Source organism: Ostrea edulis, chromosome 3 (assembly GCF_947568905.1).
Source record: "Ostrea edulis chromosome 3, xbOstEdul1.1, whole genome shotgun sequence".
Lineage (NCBI taxonomy): Eukaryota > Metazoa > Mollusca > Bivalvia > Ostreida > Ostreidae > Ostrea > Ostrea edulis.
Genome location: NC_079166.1, coordinates 1,198,266 through 1,216,905, shown reverse-complemented (window position 1 = coordinate 1,216,905; position 18,640 = coordinate 1,198,266). Strand labels below are relative to the sequence as shown.

The 18,640-nt window shown below is 35.9% G+C and overlaps 1 protein-coding gene across 1 annotated transcript in view; it reads left to right on the top strand.

Annotated features, from left to right (window-relative positions):
* The first annotated feature begins 697 nt into the window (after positions 1 to 697).
* The window catches only part of LOC125673401 (receptor-type tyrosine-protein phosphatase O-like), a 28,689-nt gene continuing 10,746 nt past the window's right edge, over positions 698 to 18,640 (top strand). The window contains exons 1-14 of the mRNA XM_056159688.1: positions 698 to 975; positions 1,775 to 1,906; positions 6,080 to 6,382; positions 6,484 to 6,774; positions 8,352 to 8,463; positions 9,622 to 9,681; positions 14,207 to 14,257; positions 14,375 to 14,456; positions 14,644 to 14,731; positions 14,836 to 14,906; positions 16,212 to 16,334; positions 16,882 to 17,004; positions 17,121 to 17,269; positions 17,397 to 17,535. Of these exons, the coding sequence (XP_056015663.1) occupies positions 801 to 975; positions 1,775 to 1,906; positions 6,080 to 6,382; positions 6,484 to 6,774; positions 8,352 to 8,463; positions 9,622 to 9,681; positions 14,207 to 14,257; positions 14,375 to 14,456; positions 14,644 to 14,731; positions 14,836 to 14,906; positions 16,212 to 16,334; positions 16,882 to 17,004; positions 17,121 to 17,269; positions 17,397 to 17,535 (1,899 nt within the window). The 5' untranslated portion in view covers positions 698 to 800. The remainder of the gene's footprint in view (positions 976 to 1,774; positions 1,907 to 6,079; positions 6,383 to 6,483; positions 6,775 to 8,351; positions 8,464 to 9,621; positions 9,682 to 14,206; positions 14,258 to 14,374; positions 14,457 to 14,643; positions 14,732 to 14,835; positions 14,907 to 16,211; positions 16,335 to 16,881; positions 17,005 to 17,120; positions 17,270 to 17,396; positions 17,536 to 18,640) is intronic.

Sequence of the window (18,640 nt, the reverse complement as noted above, 5' to 3'; positions counted from 1 at the left end):
TAAATCGATATCGGTAAATCGGCTGTTTCCTTCGATACGTTGTAGGTTAATGCATCAATTTAATTAAAAGCAGATCTTCTCTACCTTCTCCAGTGTAACGGTTAGAGAAGACTTATCTTAATTATATCATTGGCTAATGCATGTTATACTCTACATGTACAGACCTCTTTAAAAATATTATGATCTACAAGGGAACACAGTCAAAATGTTTGCAAACGAAACGTGTCATTCAGATATTTACCAAAACGTTCCATCCTTTCTATAAGCGGGATCTCCGTCCGAGTCCGTCAATGAAGATGTAGTTTGCTGAGGGAATTTCTTTTAGATTTGGCACAGCGGCAGGTTCAAACATGTATGACTGAATCTTAAATACTAACGGGATGTCTTCGATGTTGGAACATAAACTATCCATTCGGTATAATTTATTACTTTCAATAGAATCTATTCACACACACATACATAGCTGCTGCAGCACATTGACACGTATGCCGTCATGACGTATCACGTGACTAGATGGCTCATTAGTGACGATTTGTGAAGCGGAAGCTTTGAATATATGCAGATAAAATGCATGTTTGTAGCATTTATTGGGAGTAATGAAACAATATAACAGCGGACACGTGCTTTATTAAGGTTACTCCTTCTGATCTTAATTACATTAAAACTCGTGGTAAAAACCCTTTAATATTTCAGCCGTGCTTAGTGTCACCGTTGGTTCAGAAGTCACGGGGAAGATCGGGGAGAGTAACACTATATCATGTACAGTTACTGGACCTGTGATTAGCCAAATCACATGGAGGATGGGAGGTGCCGATTTATCTATTGATGGTACCAAATACGCAGGATCTACAACTGACTCGCCATCTCTAATCATTAATAACCTGGTTATGCAGGACGCTGGTCAGTATCAGTGTATTGCGGCTAACCCTGGAGGGACTTATCCAAGTCATCGCAGTGCAACACTCACTGTCATAAGTAAGACTAATTTACCTGCCATTGATCATAACATTTATCTCAATGTTCTCCATGTTTTTCAATGTTTTCTATGTTTTCAAATTTCAATACAATAAGTGCTCCCTTTTAATTCAATACAATAAGTGCTCCTTTTTAATTCAATACAATAAGTGCTCCCTTTTAAAGAAATGTAAAATAAGGTATATTTTGTTAATTGATATTTGACAAATACACTTTTTGGGACCCTTCAATGCGCAATGCTTATGCGTTTATTCAACAGATACATCGTCATCCTGGAGAGACTTGATATGATGAGAGTACAGATATTAAGAATTGTGCTTTTCCTAACATACATGCTTATGGAAGAAATTCATTAATGAAAACCTTTTGTAATTCTTCAAACATTTTTTCTAACAAAAATCAACACCAGGACCAGGGTAAAATTTCAAAGAGACTATAAATAATTATTAAGTATCCGTGAAAACTGTGTTCCACGAAAAGCATTAAGTAGATGGATGGAATATACATTTTCGATAAGATGTACATGTAGATACAAATATTAAAAATTTCAGGTGATAAAATTTATCATAGATCATTTATGGACGACAGAAAGCTGTATATTGTTAAATCTTCAAAAAATCCTGTTTATACCTTTATATCATACCTTTGTACTTGACCTTTGTATTTGGGAGAGGGCCTACATAGGCTATGCCTGTTGCCCAATCCTGTTGAGTTTCTCAATAAAATATGTTTAAATTGAAAAAGAAAGCTGTAATTAAGCGATTCACTTTTTTTTTTACTTCAAATCTTATCATTGCAGATCGACAGTTTCAAGACTACTGCAACGCGAGTCTCCCTTGCGATGACAGTAAGGAATTAGAATGTTCCCAGTCAACTTGGAGGTGTGTCTGTAAAAGGACATTTTATCATAACAACAAACAATGCTTTACAAGTAAGTCAATTATGAAAAATTCCAGTAAAACATACATGTGTCACTTATAATTCTGGATGTTTAGCCTAGTTGGTAATCTAAGCTTTACTGTTATTATATGGTTATCAGTGTTGTTCAGCAGCCATTATATAAAATATGAATTCCTTGTTCATTAATTCATTCTTTATTTTCTCCATATGGAGATATTTTTCACCTTCAGTTTTGTTGTTACCGGTAGTGTTTAAAGTATTCACATCAACATATCTATGTGCTACATATATTTCAAGGAAATATAGTTTTCTTATTTAGTACATGTGTGTGTCCAGGGGTCCGTCTTTGCCTAATTATCTATTTTGTATTGATTTTAGGAGTTATGAGATTGATCACTGTTCGTTATCTTCACTTTTCATGTAGACAAAATGAATTTATTTTGAACGGAAATGAAGATTTCTATTTTGGTATTGATTTTTTAAAAATTACATACATTATTATTTTTGAATGAACAGGATTATTAAATTTAGTTGCAATATGGTAGATTCATGTCAATGATATGATATGCACAGCCAGCTGTAAGTCTAATATGAATTTATCTTACTTAGATGCTGCATAAAGTATTCCGATAAAATATCATTACTAAATTATATACATTATCCAAGATGTATGACATAAGAACACACATTAAATGAATTATGAATTTATTACGTTAATGGCGTTACTGGCCGCGGTGAAGTAAATTGAGGCTACCAATGCATAGGGCCGCCTTGCACAAAAGTTCGCACAAAAGTGACGGCCCATCAAGAGGCTCATTTTGCAATGGGTTATCGCAAATGCACAAGCGTCACGAAAACAACAAATCACAAATTTGACGGCCCATCAAGAGGCTTAATGCGCATTAGCACAAGCGTCACGCAATCAACAAATTCACAAAATGTGACGGCCCATCAAGAGGCTCATTGTGCAATGGGTGATCGCAAAAGCACAAGCGCCACGAAAAACAAATTCAAAGCACAAACTTTACAAATAATCATTCAAAATGTCAAAGGCAACAAATGTTCATACAAGTATATATATAGGAATGTATGGTGTCCATTCACCAGGTTCATGGTAGTTTAGTCAACTGCATAACGTATTTACAGGATGACGAATCAACATACTCAAAGCTAAATAGACAGTTCGAATATCACATCAGAATTTGTTTCCAGATGGTTGACACTCTTCCATTGGAGTAGGGGTGTGACGAAACACGCCGCTTGCAAGGGCCATGAACATGGCTCTGCAACCGCCACCAATGGAGTGCCCACAATGGTGACGGCGGCAGCTCCCCAACTCCAATGGTTACCGCTGGCCAGTGAATACGTTGCCCTAGAATTAGACTGGAAAGCCAATTGCATCGCAACAAGTGAAGTTTAGAAGGGCCCCCTGGAAGTTATTTAACAACAAATCATTGTCAAGCTGAGATAAGTGAACCCCATCGGAATCAAAGAGAGTCGGTGGTTTGGCGCTGAATTAGGGGTGTTTAATATGACGGCCACCCCGAACTGACAAAAACCTGATAGCTTCCCTATCCATTCTACCTCTCATCCTGTTCATTGACCTGGTATTATTTGAGAAACGCCACGAGAACATTGGCAATGACGAGGACCAGACGATAGAGGTGGTAGAAAACATGACACGAATTTGTAACAAAGTAGAAATTAGAATTTGCAGCAGGCGCTCCGTTGTAGTCTGTCCCACATTGTTGGCTCCACAATGGATAATTAAGAAGGCGGGTGGATTTTCGTACCGTAATAAGGTCGTTAGTTTGGGAACAAGGTCCTGCAGCTTCATGCCGCTATAGCCCTGCCACCAAATGAAGATATTGTTCAAGTTGAGGTTAAGCCCCCCAAGTCTAGTACCTGCAAAAGTGGCCGCTTTCTTTATAATTGAAGATCCCACAATCCAAACTCTTGTTACATCTAAAATTCTTGGTGTGAATTAGCTTGGGGTAGCAAATACGGGCATACAAATGAATTAAAACCAAACCATAGCAATACAAGTATATTCAACGAATATATGAATGGAACACATTGGAGCGCCTTCGCCCTGCTGCTTGAATAACATTACTGTGGGCCCCTTGCATAGCCAGGGTAGTAGCTGCTCCTATTCTGAATGAATGGGAGTTATAATTTGTGGTGTCAATCCCAAGGATAGTCAAACACCTGTTTAATGTTGCACAAAACTGATAACGAGTTAGAGGCTGTCCCCCAAAATGAACAAACAAGAGGCCCCTTTTCGCAGGGTGGGATTGCATATAAACCTGCATAGAGGCGAATGGGCATGGGGTGCTGTAATACAGAGAATTGTTCCTACACCCAACTGGCCGGTCTTAGAACGCTTAATAGTGAGTTGTATTTTGGACTGAAGCAAAATAATGTCATCGAACTGTAGTATTGATTGAGGATTGTTGCCTTTAGATAGTGCAATTTCGCCTATGCGCAAGAAAGCATGAAATGCCAGTGTAAAGGCCGCGGAAAATAATTTGGTTTCATAAAGGTTGTGACATGCTGTGCGTAAAACTGAAATGATACGGTTTAAAAGCTGCAATGTAATGGGCAGTCGCGAGTCTTTACTATGAGTGCTAGTTCTTTGCATACCCTGCAAAAGTTTTCTGATGATAAACTGACCAGTAGGGTCAATATTGTGAGAGACTTTGGTATAAAATCTAATTGCCGCAATGTACGATTGCGCTGTGGAGTGTTTGTAGCCCATTATTGACAAGTATGCAATGAACTGTGTGATGTGCGATGGATTTTGAATTTAACGACCCATTCCAAAAAAGAGGAAACAATTTCAAATATTTTACATGATATTGAGCAACCAAGGGGAAGGCATTTATCAATGAAATATGCACCCTTAATATATAGTCCCAAGAGCTCAAAATCACCAGGGTATATGGGCAATAAGCGGAATGTATTTTTTTATGTCAGCCTTTGCTAGGAGAGCTCCCTTGCCTAATGTACCTATGGTCTCAACTACAGTGTCAAATTGGGTATACGATACTGAGGTGAAAGCCGGATCTATGTTGTGATTGATACTAAAGGACGGGGCGTAAGATAAGTGCATAATCATTCTCCAACCCCCATCTGACTTGGGAACAACCCCTATTGGGGATACATGTAAATTATGCATAGGTGGCCTAGGATAGGGACCTCCCATACGACCAGGTGCAACCTCACTAAAAAAATTGTCTTGAAGCACTTGCTCATGATCCAAGGCTGACGATAATTTTTTTGAAAAAACTGCAATTCTGGGCCCAGAGTATTGAAGCCTAAATCCGTGACAAAATCCATCTAACAAATATTCAGCCGTGACTAGATCTGGGTAAATACCAAGTATTTCAGTAAAGAATTAATAATTACTGGGGAAAGGCCTAGGTCCCATGTGCTTGTGTTGTGCAGGGTTTCGATTCGATGACTGTTGAGCTGGGCCTGATTTGTGACTAAACGACTTATTAGTGCTTGCTGTTGGTGCCCGAAAAGCATGATTGAAACTAGCATTGGATTGACTAAAGGTTATGTTGAGTTTTGTCTTAGGCATGGTAACCAGTAACAATATAGAAAAGAAAAAAAAATAATAATAAATAAAATAAAATAAGAAATACAAAATTATCGGAATAGATATACTGATATTGTAGTTGGGAACGAACTAAATGTGCAGCGAGAGATGGCACGTTGGTATAACGAATTTCCCAATCCGCTCTAATCTTAATATAATCAAGCCATCCATACACAACTAGCAGTAAAACGTTGAAATAAATGTGTAAATAGACAAAATCAAACACATTAGCAGCATATATGTTGATTTCAGAGGATATTTTCAGGAGCGAATTTTGGTACGTCTTACCGATCTAAATATAGGTTTGAAAGAGAAAGTGGCGAGAATTCTAACATCCGAGGCTGGTTTGCTCAGCCGTAAAATTTCCGGAATTGCAAACTGATACCCTTGTATAAAATTCGGATATATTAGACGAGCTACCATATGCGATAATATTCGTAACCCTCTAAGCAATAATGAAGAAGTGGTTATTATAGGAGCATAGTTTGGCTGGATAACCAAAGATAATAAAACATTGTAGATGTAAGTACATGCAGTGATTTAATTGATATATTTCAGTTATTCAGGCATCAACGTACATGTAGTTTAACTTTATTTCAGGGGATAGATTAAAGGTTACGATTACATCACATTCGTCCAGTACATCAACATTTTTTGTGTCCTGGATTCCTCCCTCCTATGATGTGAACCTTGTGAGTGGATATATTGTGATATGGAGAATCCATGACCAGGCAGAGTCAACACAGCAGTCACAAACAGTGGACAAGTCAGTGACCAGCCACACTGTTAGTACTGGACTGATACCGGGACAGCTATACATTGTGACTGTCACATCGTCTGTGACACTCAGTAATCCAGCCTCTAATATACAACTGCACAGTGACCTGGCATTCATTAGGATAGGTACATGTAACACTATTCAAATGGTTTTCAATATTAACCCTTTTCCTGAATTTCAGATCACAATGTACATGCAATGTGAATTAGTTTATGATTTCGTGCAGTTCCTCTTCCTCCTGGGTCTATTTTGGATAGCAGTGATTTTTCACCTGATGATTTGATGTTGAACTGGACTCCGCCAATAAATAGTACAGAAGTCACCAAATATGACGTGACAATTAATGGGACAACACTTAGCACCTTGGACAGTACTACTAAGATTCAATTTACAAAACAGCTGATTCCGGCTACACATTACAGAGTCGGTATTGTGACAGTTAGTGGTCAGGATATACATAACAACGAGGAAAAAAGGAGTGTAGCGTATACAGAGGAGATCTGGACCATCCCAAGAAGTAAGGAAGTGGAACATTAACTACTGATTAAAAGGAAAGTTAGATTTGAAATAAGATATCATGTTAGATATGTTTTGACAGCATGCTTACAATATAACGTAATTAAAATGTACACACATATAATATAGAATAAACTGCATATGAAACGTGAAGATAACGAACAGTGATCAAACTCCTATAAGCACTACATATATGAAACTAACTTCAATTCCCCCTGTACATACAAATAGCTAGATGAATATAACGAATTATACCTATTACAAAGAAAGTAAGACATTTTTGGTGTTTAACGATAATGTTTTATTCTATTGATAGTAAAACAGGTATATATGGTAAGGGGATTAGCGAGGCTCTTTTCTAAAAAACAGACAAAAATCATTCAAACAAAAATTATTTCTTTACAAATCAAAGACATATAGATAATTGATAAAGAAACAAACAAAAGAAGCATTCACACACATGTCACAATGTCACATACATGTACATAATACAAATATACACAATATTAGGAATACAGTGCCTAATGTATATATGTATTACATATATATACAGTAAAATATCTCTATCTCGAAGTCCGAGGGACCACGAAAAAACTTCGAGATATCCGGGGGTTCGAGATATCCAAAATCGATCTTGGATATTTTTTTTTGAAGGAGGATATTTGATGCATAGTATGGGATTTGCATTATAAACAAAAACCCCGTTGCCGTTTCTTATAGTTTAATACAAGTTGATAAATTAATATCGTGGAATTTCAAAGACAAACATTTCGTTTTTTTTAATATATATAAACATCCAATTGAATTGACAATGTGTTTCAAAATTAAGATGATCGTGCCTGTATGCTTACTTTAAGTTTACTGATTTCCAGGCTCGACTGGGATGTAGTTATTACGTTGTAATGAAAGAACCTATCACGGAAGAAACAAAAAAGACGGATTTAAAAAAAACCCACAACTTTTAAATGTTTATTAAAGAAATTTTCGTGTTTAAAACTTTTATATTATGACGTCATGTATATATTCCCTCCTCACCACGACGTCACAATAGACGTCTCCAAGATAAACAACTTTGTATTCAATATTTCTATTCACCTGAGGATGAATGTTAAAATCCAGAAAGCGCCAGTGATTGAAATATATTTTGGAATTGCATGTTTTTCTGCTTTTTTTTATTGAATTGAGGTGGGATCAGGTGCCTAGGAGGAGTAAGCATCCCCTGTTGACCGGTCACACCCGCCGTGAGCCCTACGTCAATGATAGAAAAATGCATTGTCAATTACACGAATATTTTCCATCGCTGTAGTTATGATATAGTGAATGGCGCAAAATCTAATTCTTTCATACTGCACAGGAGTCTTTTGTCACAGTTGGCACGACCCTTTTTGCTTCTGATAAATTAAACTCATCAATAGTTTATATATATTAAACATCAAACAGTTGAAATCGTTTTGCTGGGGACTTGATTTGAGATTCATTATTGTTCGTTGTCTTCATTGTCTTCATCTTTCAATGTATTCCAATTTGTAAAATACGCGCGAAGGCATGAAGTAATATGTAATTTTTGTCTTCGCACAGTGATAATATATGAAGAGGAATCAACGTCATCCATCGTGTACAGTATTCCTGGAATACTTTTGATAATAATAGTTTTTACGATTGCCATCTGTATATGGTGGATAAATTGGAGGTACATTGTAACATATTACTTACAAATCAAAAGGTTGATATATTCTTAAGCGTAGTTTGGTTATAATAAGTAGAATTGTAATATTCCTAAAATATGGCGCTTGTAAATTATTCAATACACCTCCCTCGATACACCAATTTGGATGCACCAGATGCGCATTTCGACAAATAATGTCTCTTCAATGATGATCAAGCCAAAATTTTGGAAATTCGAAATGACAAAAAACTTGTAAGAGCTAAAAGGAAAACTAGAGTGTCAAGTTCGTTATGCATGAGGGATATATCATCCTTGATTTTGAAATGAATTTCTAAATTTTATCCCAGCAATTAAATATACATCCGTATTTTCAAGTTAGTAACGAAGTACTTAGCTACTGGGCTGTATATACCCCTGGGACTAACAGTCCACGAGCAGAGGCCTCGACACAGGGGTGATAATGTAAAACTTATACGGTAGCAATTTTGATACACCAGATGCGCATTTCGACAAATAATGTCTCTTCGGTGATGCTAGATTTCCCCCCACTCTTTTAAACTTAATTGGGGGACCTGAGAATAAGCTACATTCCATATATATGATAAAATGCAATTATGTTTCGAGTACTTATGAAAAGGGAATTCTTGTTTTCATCATTTAAAGAAATGTAGCAAGCTCGGACTTCTTTTCCAAATATATTTGAATAACTATAAAACATATAAAAAGCATTTAATACCCATAATTATGTTTTCTTGAAGTTTATAAAATATATATGAATTTAATCTAGTCTTTAAAAGCAGCTGGTATACAAACGCAAAATTACTAATTATCTCATCTAATATTCGTTAAACAATGAACACAAAGCTATCGTGGGATAAATACGTGTATTACAGTTCTTATCGTATATACTATTCATTTTTGTACGTGTTTAGAAACATGAATTTAGTTTACGTTTTTATCATTTTTCAAAAGTCTAAGTTTGTGGCACTTCACTTACAAGTGGTGACGTCTCAATATAATTGCAAAATTCTCGACGGGACGTAAAACAATCATTCAATGATGTTTTTTATATATATATATATATATATATATATATATATATATATATATATATATATATATATTAACAAGCGTCTTTATCATTAATAGGAATTTATTTTAAAACATGTATATTAATTACAGGAAACCGAAAGAAGATTCCGAAAGATATACGGATTTGACACTGCATGACGGAAGAAGCAGGTAAGAATCAATGATGTTCAATTTAAGCGTTTAGAGACGTGATTTACTCTTGAAAAGATTGTTTGAATTCATGCATATTCTTGTTCCTTTGTCATCTAGACCCTACAACACTAGTGGGATTCCTGATTCAAGTATATCCATTCTTTGTACGTGTGTATATTCAAACCTTTGATTCTCAAGGGTTACGAAGCAAACGTCAATGAAAGGATGATGTGTAATGTACATTTGGTATAAGTGTAGCCGTGTTCTAAAAAAAACGCGTCGCAAGAAATTTAGAAATCATGAAAAGTAGAGTTACATACGTCGTGATTAATGACGTTTAGCTTCAAATGCATATACTTTTTGTATTATTACGTAATCATCAGCATGGTTAAATGATAAGTGTTATCATTCAGAATAACCGTGAGCACAGTAAGGTGCTAGATAGCGTAGTGGTTAACACACTCGCGTCTCACCGCTGATTTCCGAGTTCGATTCACAGGATCGCCAGTAGTTGTATGTCGCTCATTCGGACACGTGGGTTTCTCCTGGATATTGCTGTTTCCTCCCACATCTATGATCCTTCACGACAACATCTGAACCGACAGTGACATTGATATAAGTTGCTGAACTCAAAGTTAAAACATCAACTATCATAAAGTCAATATTCAAATATTTAGAACAATTTTCTTCCATTGATTGGAAGAAAATTATATCAATTACAAACAAATAACAGACTTACACCGGGTATAAAAATTCAGTGTCTGATGCTGGCTAAATGCCGAACTGAAATCGCACGCTTTAAACTGTCACGAAGCAGCTGTTTGTTCCAATCAGTCCCCAGATATGAATCCGAACGAAAGCTTCACGAAAGGCCTAATATCATAAAAATCACTGTACTACAAATGTAGTTCCCAGGGCTTTCAAGAAAGGAACAGTGTTATATGAATTTTACAACAGCTAAAGAAGTGCTACCTCATCTTTATACTAAACTGAACAAAACAACGTTCTAAAAATTTAACATCTAAAATGCTACCTAGCTCATAAATAACAGCCAAGTATAAATGCATTATACAACACATACCTCCTTAAAAGGTTTTAATGACATTGGAAACGAAATTATTCAAAATTTAAGACCCGAATACGCTATCATTGTAAAACAAATCAAAGCAACAAAGCAGAGCATATCCATGACACTCTTGATGAAGCATTCGCAATAACTTTGTCATAATATTAAGATCATGCTCTTGTAACAATAAACTCTATCATGTTAATCTTTGACTCTTGTATGACATTTTGTGCAAAACTAGTTAGAGGGTTGTAATCCGTAAAAACAAGAATTGAATGCAAGGTAAAATTAAAGAAAAAACCAAAATCTTGCAAAGCTAGCAACAAAGTAAGATACTCTTTTTAATCGTAGAATAATTCCGTTGACCCTTTGTTTCTTTGAAAAATAGGAAATAATTCTTTCTACATTGTCGCTATGTTCTTGAAACAATACATCATCGATTACCATATCACTAAGATAAAAATGCTATAAATGCTTAGAAAAATCTGGAGCTGAATGAACTGAACTACTCATTGGGACAGATTTAATTTTACAAATAAACAATCCATTGAGATCTAACACTTTTTGCAATAGGTTGTTAAGTGGACCAACTATTGCGGGAATATGAGGAACGATTTCTGTAAAATCCAGCAATGCTTTAAATGTCATTCACTCTATCGTTGACCAAATCCGAAACTTTGTGATAACCTCCATTTTAGCCATTATAGGACTGATGTAACATAACCTTAACCTACTCTATGACCTAGATAGTCTACGCTACCATGACAAAAGTCACTCTTCGTAAGGTTAACTGTTTAGTTTGCTTTGTAAGAATGTTGTAGAACACATACATGATTTGGAGATGTTTTCCCCATCCATCGCATCATCAATGTAGGCTTCACATCCTTAAAGGTTGTAGGGACATTTTTTATACCAGAAGGCATTCATTTGTAGTGAAACGGGAGTCATACATACAGGGATGTCTTTGTCAGTTAATAGAGAGTTGTGCTAACAGTGACCCCTGGACACACCAGAGGTGGGATCAGGTGCCTAGGAGGAGTAGGTATCCACTGTTGACCGGTCACACCCTCCGTGATGCCTAGGTCTTCTTGATCAGGTAAACGGAGTAATTCGCAGTCAAAAATCAATACACCAAGAACGGCCTAACAATTGGTATGAAACGCGTCAGATAGCATATGACCCAATGATAGGATATATTAGCAAACTAAGTCTTGTCGAATAAGCTCTTGCGTATCAAATCAGGTGAGAGATATAAACACTATTTTCAGATAATAATGGACTATTGCTACATACATATAGGAAGCTGACGATGGAGAAGCTACAGTTATCCTGTTAGTCATAAATTTGAGTTGTTTGTCGTTAATATTCATTTTCAATAACATGAAAATACGAAGTAGATGTGAAATACTCTGTGGTGCCTTATCTCGAGTTCACAGAGATTGATTGATTGCATATTGTTTAACGTCCCACTTCAGAAAATTTCCCTTATATGGAAATGTCACCATTGCCAGTGAAGGACTGCAAAAAATTAGGCCTCTGCTCGGTGCTTACGATCTTTGGAAAGGAAGGGATCTTTACCGTATCACGCTTGCTGTGACACAAGGCCACGGTTTTTACGGTCTCATCCGATGGATTGCCCCATGTAGTCCCTCTTACGACAAGTTCCCACGGGATAGTTCACAGGGATATATTGAATGGACATATGAATGCAATTGATTATTGTTAATAGATAAATCTTTTCTCAAATCAACAACATCAGAAGGTATGATTTTTCAACACGTTACGCGACAATATTTCTCGATAAAGTAAAGGCTAGACTTTTTGACATCATATACAGGTGTTTCGTCAAAACAATGCAAAAAAGAAGAAACCATTCGTATATAATGGTCAATCATTTAAACATTAGGTTGTTAAACACCATTCTGATTCCACAAACAAATATTCTGGAGTTTTTCATTGACAATATCTTCGTTATCAGATCTGTTGGAATTACTATGGGCACGAATTGTGTTCCTTTGTTAGCTGGTCTGTTTTTATATTCTGATGAAGCAGAGTTATTTAGCATCTACATGAGAAGAAAAATCCTATCATACGGTCTACAACTCCACATTTAGATATATTGACAACGTTTTATCTATTAACAATAATTGTTTTCATCCAGATGACGATTCGATATATCTCTATGAAGTCGAGATAAAAGATACCACCAAGTCATCCACATCTGATTCGTACTTAGATATTTCATTGAAACTGAATATGAACTTAACATTATGACAAACTGATGATTAGCAAAAATGACCCTTATCTCATCCAACAGTGTTTTTAAAAAAACAACATCACAATGAAAAAACGTGACGTCATTATTTGCATACTTTTAAAGGAAAGGTCACATAATCACGAGTTTGTTGTTATCTTTGATTGACTGTAATATTTTAACAACAATCAATATTGCTTTAATATGTTGAGGGATTTTTCTCCATAGTTCACACTTTATCAGTAATATAGTTATGGACCTTTTTTTACAAGGAACGGCTTATTTCATCTTCTTCATCTTCAACTTTCCATATTTATACAGCAATATTTCATTATCACTTGTGTATGGCACTTATATCCCTAAAATGATTCGATATGCAAGAGCGTGTTCTGCATATGATCAGTTTTTTTTAAATCGATGCAGGCTATTGACAAATAAGTTGATGACACAGGTGTTTCAACAGTCTTATTCAAAGCCGGCATTTTACAAATTCTATGTGATCTAGTTTTCCGATAAAAGTTATCATTGGGTCAACTGCTGTTTGACGTGTTTCATATCGATCGTTACGCCGTTATTGGCACATTGATTTTGACTACAGATTCTCCCATTTATTTGATAAAGACAAAGTGGTTACGGCGAGTGTGACCGGTCGACGGAGGATGCTTGCTCCTCTTAGGCACCTGATCCCACCTCTGATATGTCCAGAGTTCCGTGTTTGCCCACCTCTTTATTTCGTATTTAATAGGAGTTATGAGATTGATGACTGTTCGTTAGCTTAGCCTTTTATTGATCACTGTTTTGTTTTCTTCCTGGAAAGAGGAGAGAATATTTGAAATAATGTTTGAAATAAAATGTTTTCTTTAATTATATTATTGAGTCCAATAACATCTTCTTTGGTGATCCCGACAAGGTCGTTGAAATTCACTTGAATGAATTTCGTTCAGCAGAATGTATTACGTTAATCAGAAGTAGAAAAGGAACGTTTCCAACCATTATTTAGTAATCAATTATTATTAACATGTTTTAAATTTGATATGGGGATCTCCCATTTATTTCAGCATATATTTGTTGGGAAAAGAGACTTGTTTGTAGTCGTACGTTACTTTGGTTGTTTGTTGCTTGTCGGAAATTCTGAAGAATGTGTAATTGTTATAAAGGTATATAAATGTGTTCCAATATAACCACCTCAATGACTAATGATATTTTGAAATGCATGCATTTAGTGACCATACATATTCGACCTTGGATCAACGTACTCGGACACAAAGAGAAAAGTAGGTGTCATAAGTGTTAAGTTTTCATTGTGTTGAAGTATTTACAAAACGTACTCGAATATACTTATAATGAACTGTTTAGTGCTTGTATCATGAACTATTTTGTGCTTGTTGTAGACCGATCCCTATACTCTCATTCGGGGACCATGTTCCGGAGCTGATGAAAGATAGTAGACTAAAGATTTGCAACGAATTTTCCGTGAGTAGAATCTCGAAGAAACTGTTACATTATAGAAAGATAGATTGATCATACATATGAGATTGATCACTGTTCGTTTTCTTCACATTTCTAACAGAAGAATCCATAATAACGATTGCTGAATCATATCACATATGTTTTATAACATGAAATACTACACACCAACCATGTACATGTCATTGTGTAGGAATTACTTCGGTCAAAGGAAACAGCAATAACAACAGAAGCAATTTCGAAGATCAATACAAACAAAAATAGAGGGCGTGTAGTACCTTGTAAGTCCTATAACATATTGATGTTCATGTATGTGTCTCCAAAGAAATCGTGTTGCTTTGCAATGCTGACTGATACTTTTAAAGGAGTTGAATAAATATTTCAGATGATTTTAATCGCGTACAGCTCCAAGAGAAGAGGGATGGGTCCGACTATATCAATGCCAGTTTTGTTTTGGTATGTAATCAGTTACTAACCTCTACTTAATTTATAGTTTCACGTTAGATCTAAAACATACAAAATAGAAATTGATTGCTTCAGATGAGAGGCTGTTTAATTGCCAATTACCGACGTTTATGTGTATGAATGCCTTATGATATATGAACCAAATCGAAAGAGATCTATCTATAGTGCAACGCAATATATTTGGTGATCCTGATTAGAATAGGTACTCAGTACCCCTTGTTTGTCGTAAGACAGGTGTGACACGATAAAAAACCCTGCCTGCTCAAAAGCTGTAAGCGCCGCGGATAGGTCTAAATGTTGCAGCCCATCAACATCAATGGTATCCATATTAGTGAACAAATCTCAACCCAGATGTAAATCAAAGTACAATCAACCAACTAAACTAGGCACCTGGTCCTACCTCCAGTATATCCAGGGGTTCATGTTTGCCCATCACTTGATTTTTATTTTCTATGGGGATTTATGCGATTGAACTGATCACTGTTCGTTATCTTCACTAGTGTAAGGCGAAAATAACGAACAGTGATTAATCGCATAACTCCTATAAACAATACAAAATAGAGTTTGGCGAACACGGACCCCTGGATATACCAGAGGTGGGATTAGATGCCTAGGAGGAGTAAGCATCCCCCGTCGACTAATCACACCCGCTGCAAGCCCTATAGATCAGGTAAATGGATTTATCCGTAGTCAAAATCAGTGTGCCAAGAACAATTGGTATGTATCAATATACTGTTATCAGAGTCGTTAATGATGAATCCTATTGACTATATAATTATAGTGATGCATGCATTGAATAAGAAATCACCACAGACATTGACAGGTATGCTACTGGTTGGGAAGCTTCGCCGCCGGAAGGTCTGGATGCGATTCTCAATCCCGGTACATGTACCGCATTCAATCAAATACGTTAATGATGCTAAATGGTTGTTATTTTTCGAAACTCCGGTTCTGTGTCACGGTCACCTTTACTGCTACCATTTTAAGCGTTCTGCCCAGGTCAGAATTTGTGGCACTTCAACTAATGAGTGAACTATTCTCAAATGATACACACGACAATATACATGCAAAGGATAGCAAAATATCTTCACTTGTAAGAATGGAAGGTATTTTCACAGGAATATATAATGAACCAGAAATATCGCTATGCTCGCTACTTTAGTCTGTCATCCAAGTCTTCAGCCATTGTCTTCTAAATAAATTATGTTGTTTTTTCGTTTGGCTTCTTTACTTCTTTTGAGGAATTATTCGATAAATCGTCGGTGATTTCTTAAATGAAACTGCTATCTTTTAAAGAATCAAAGCTATATAATGGCACAGTGCCCCCTTCCGAAGACAGCTGGACATTTTTGGCACATGGTTTGGGAACAGAACTGTCCCTCGATAATAGCACTTACTGGTGATGATGAAAAATATAAGGTAATGCGAATTGTGTATAGAGTTCTTGACATGAAGTGAGACTTGATTGAAATATAATCTTTTGTATCCCTGTCTGATAAATGTACAATTTCTTTTTGGACAAGTTCTAAGGAACTAGAATATTACTTACGTTGTTTTGATGTGACAAAGAAATCATAACCTTGCATTTGAATATGCAACGATTCATTTACTTCATCTATGTTCACATACTAAAAAAAATAATATCAGATTCACAATCCAACGACAAAATTAACGTTTCGAAACTTTGGGAAATCTTTTTATAAGCAGAGACACTCATTTTATGCATACCAAAGTTAGATAATAATAAAAAGGCCATACAATGTGTATCTTTTCTTCACGAACTGCTCAAATCTGTGTGCAAGGAAACTGCTATAAACGTATATTTGTTCTTTAACTAAGAGCACAGATAAAATGTCTTGATCAATACTACATGTTATACGCCATGAATTAAAAAAAAATCGTCTGATGTTTTAAGATTGGTATAAAATCAGATAATCTACATTGGTTGATACCTACAATTCTCCAGGAGAAATGGTATTTTCCTACAACCGATGGAGCAGTCCACACTGTTGGTGGAATCGATGTGGAACTCGTAGCAACTTTCACCGTCCTAGAAAAAGTGGTATTACGTAAAATCAAGTTATCTAAGGTAATTTTGCGATCTATCATAAAATAAGGAAAAAACTGTATCAATGATTTATGATAATGATGATAATATGGTATGACAATGCAATGAAAGATCACACATGATTTTTAATCTTCCAGGGGAAGCAGCTAAAGAATGTAAATCACTTTCATGCATACGGTCTGCAAATGGTCAACATGTCAGAGGAACTCCTTAATCGCATAAATCTTGTAGCATCAAACAACTCCAAACTACAAAGTAATGGGCCATATGTTGTACACAGTGGATGGTTAGTAAGCAGTGTATTTCAAAACTACTGACAAATAATCAGCAATATATCACACTTTAAAACCTCTGTGATATGGAAAAGTCTTGACATGTACGGACTAATTAGAATACACATGGATATATTTCAGTGTCGGTATAGACTACAGCGGAATATTTGTTCTGGTGGATTACCTTGTTAAGTTAATTGAGTCTGGTGTCAATAGCATTGACGTTTACGGGTCCACCTTCACCATCATGAGCGAAAGAATGGATGCCGTAACCACAGAGGTATTAATGAACGAAAGTAATCAGGAAATGTGTTATTCACTTTTATTAAGATTTTTCGGAACGTATAACACTCAGACACCGCAATATATAAAGAATAATCTGTAATCAGAACGTACATCAAAGCAGATGTAATACCTTTTGATACTCTATAATCCAAAAGACCAAATGTGTCATTATTTCATACTTATTCATCTTAGTGTTAGTATTTCATACTCATTTTTAGCTAGCAATTCATATATGATCTATAATGATCTAGTTTGCAAATACAACCTATAATTGGGTCAAATGCCGTCTGATGTGTTTCATAACGAATGTTAAGCCGTTCTTGGCACACTGATTTTGATTACGGATAACTCCGTTTACCTGATCAAGATACAGGGCTCACTGCGGGTATGACTGATCGAGAGGGGATGGTTGTTCCTCCAATGCACCTGATCCCACCTCTGGTCTCCAGAGGGTCCATGTTTGCCCAATTCTCTATTTTGTATTGCTTATAAAAGTTATGAGGTTGATCACTATTCGTTATCTTCCCTTTTCATACTCATTCTCATTTCATTAATTCATGAAAGTTATTACTTTTATATCATGACAGATTTTTATCATCAAGCTGTGTGTAATAACACACGGATAATATGAAAATAAGTTTGTACAACTGCTGTACAAACTATATTGCCATTTTGTTGTAGCCCTGCGGGACGAATATCCGGAGGGTTAATGTCATGACTCTGATATTGACGGCAGTGTCAACGTCAGACTTTAAGGGAAAAAAATAACATTTTGAAGCAGTAGATAGTGCTTTGGTATTTCACCTGTGGATACTCTAGGACTAGGCCTTTCATTCCGAATCAAAGGGTTTGTAACTTTGATATTTTACACATAAAGTCTCATTGTAAACCCATTCATTTGGCATCAAGGCTTTTGACCGTGACCATGGATTTTAATTTACTTTTCAAACATGGTATCCTTGGTGTATGTTTTGATCCAAGAGGGAATAACTTTAATATTTCTCAGACGTATGGCCATCTCTTTTATTTGATAACAAGACATTTGATATAGAATCTTGACCTTCAACTGACCTGCTTTTCAAAAAACAAGGGGAATATGG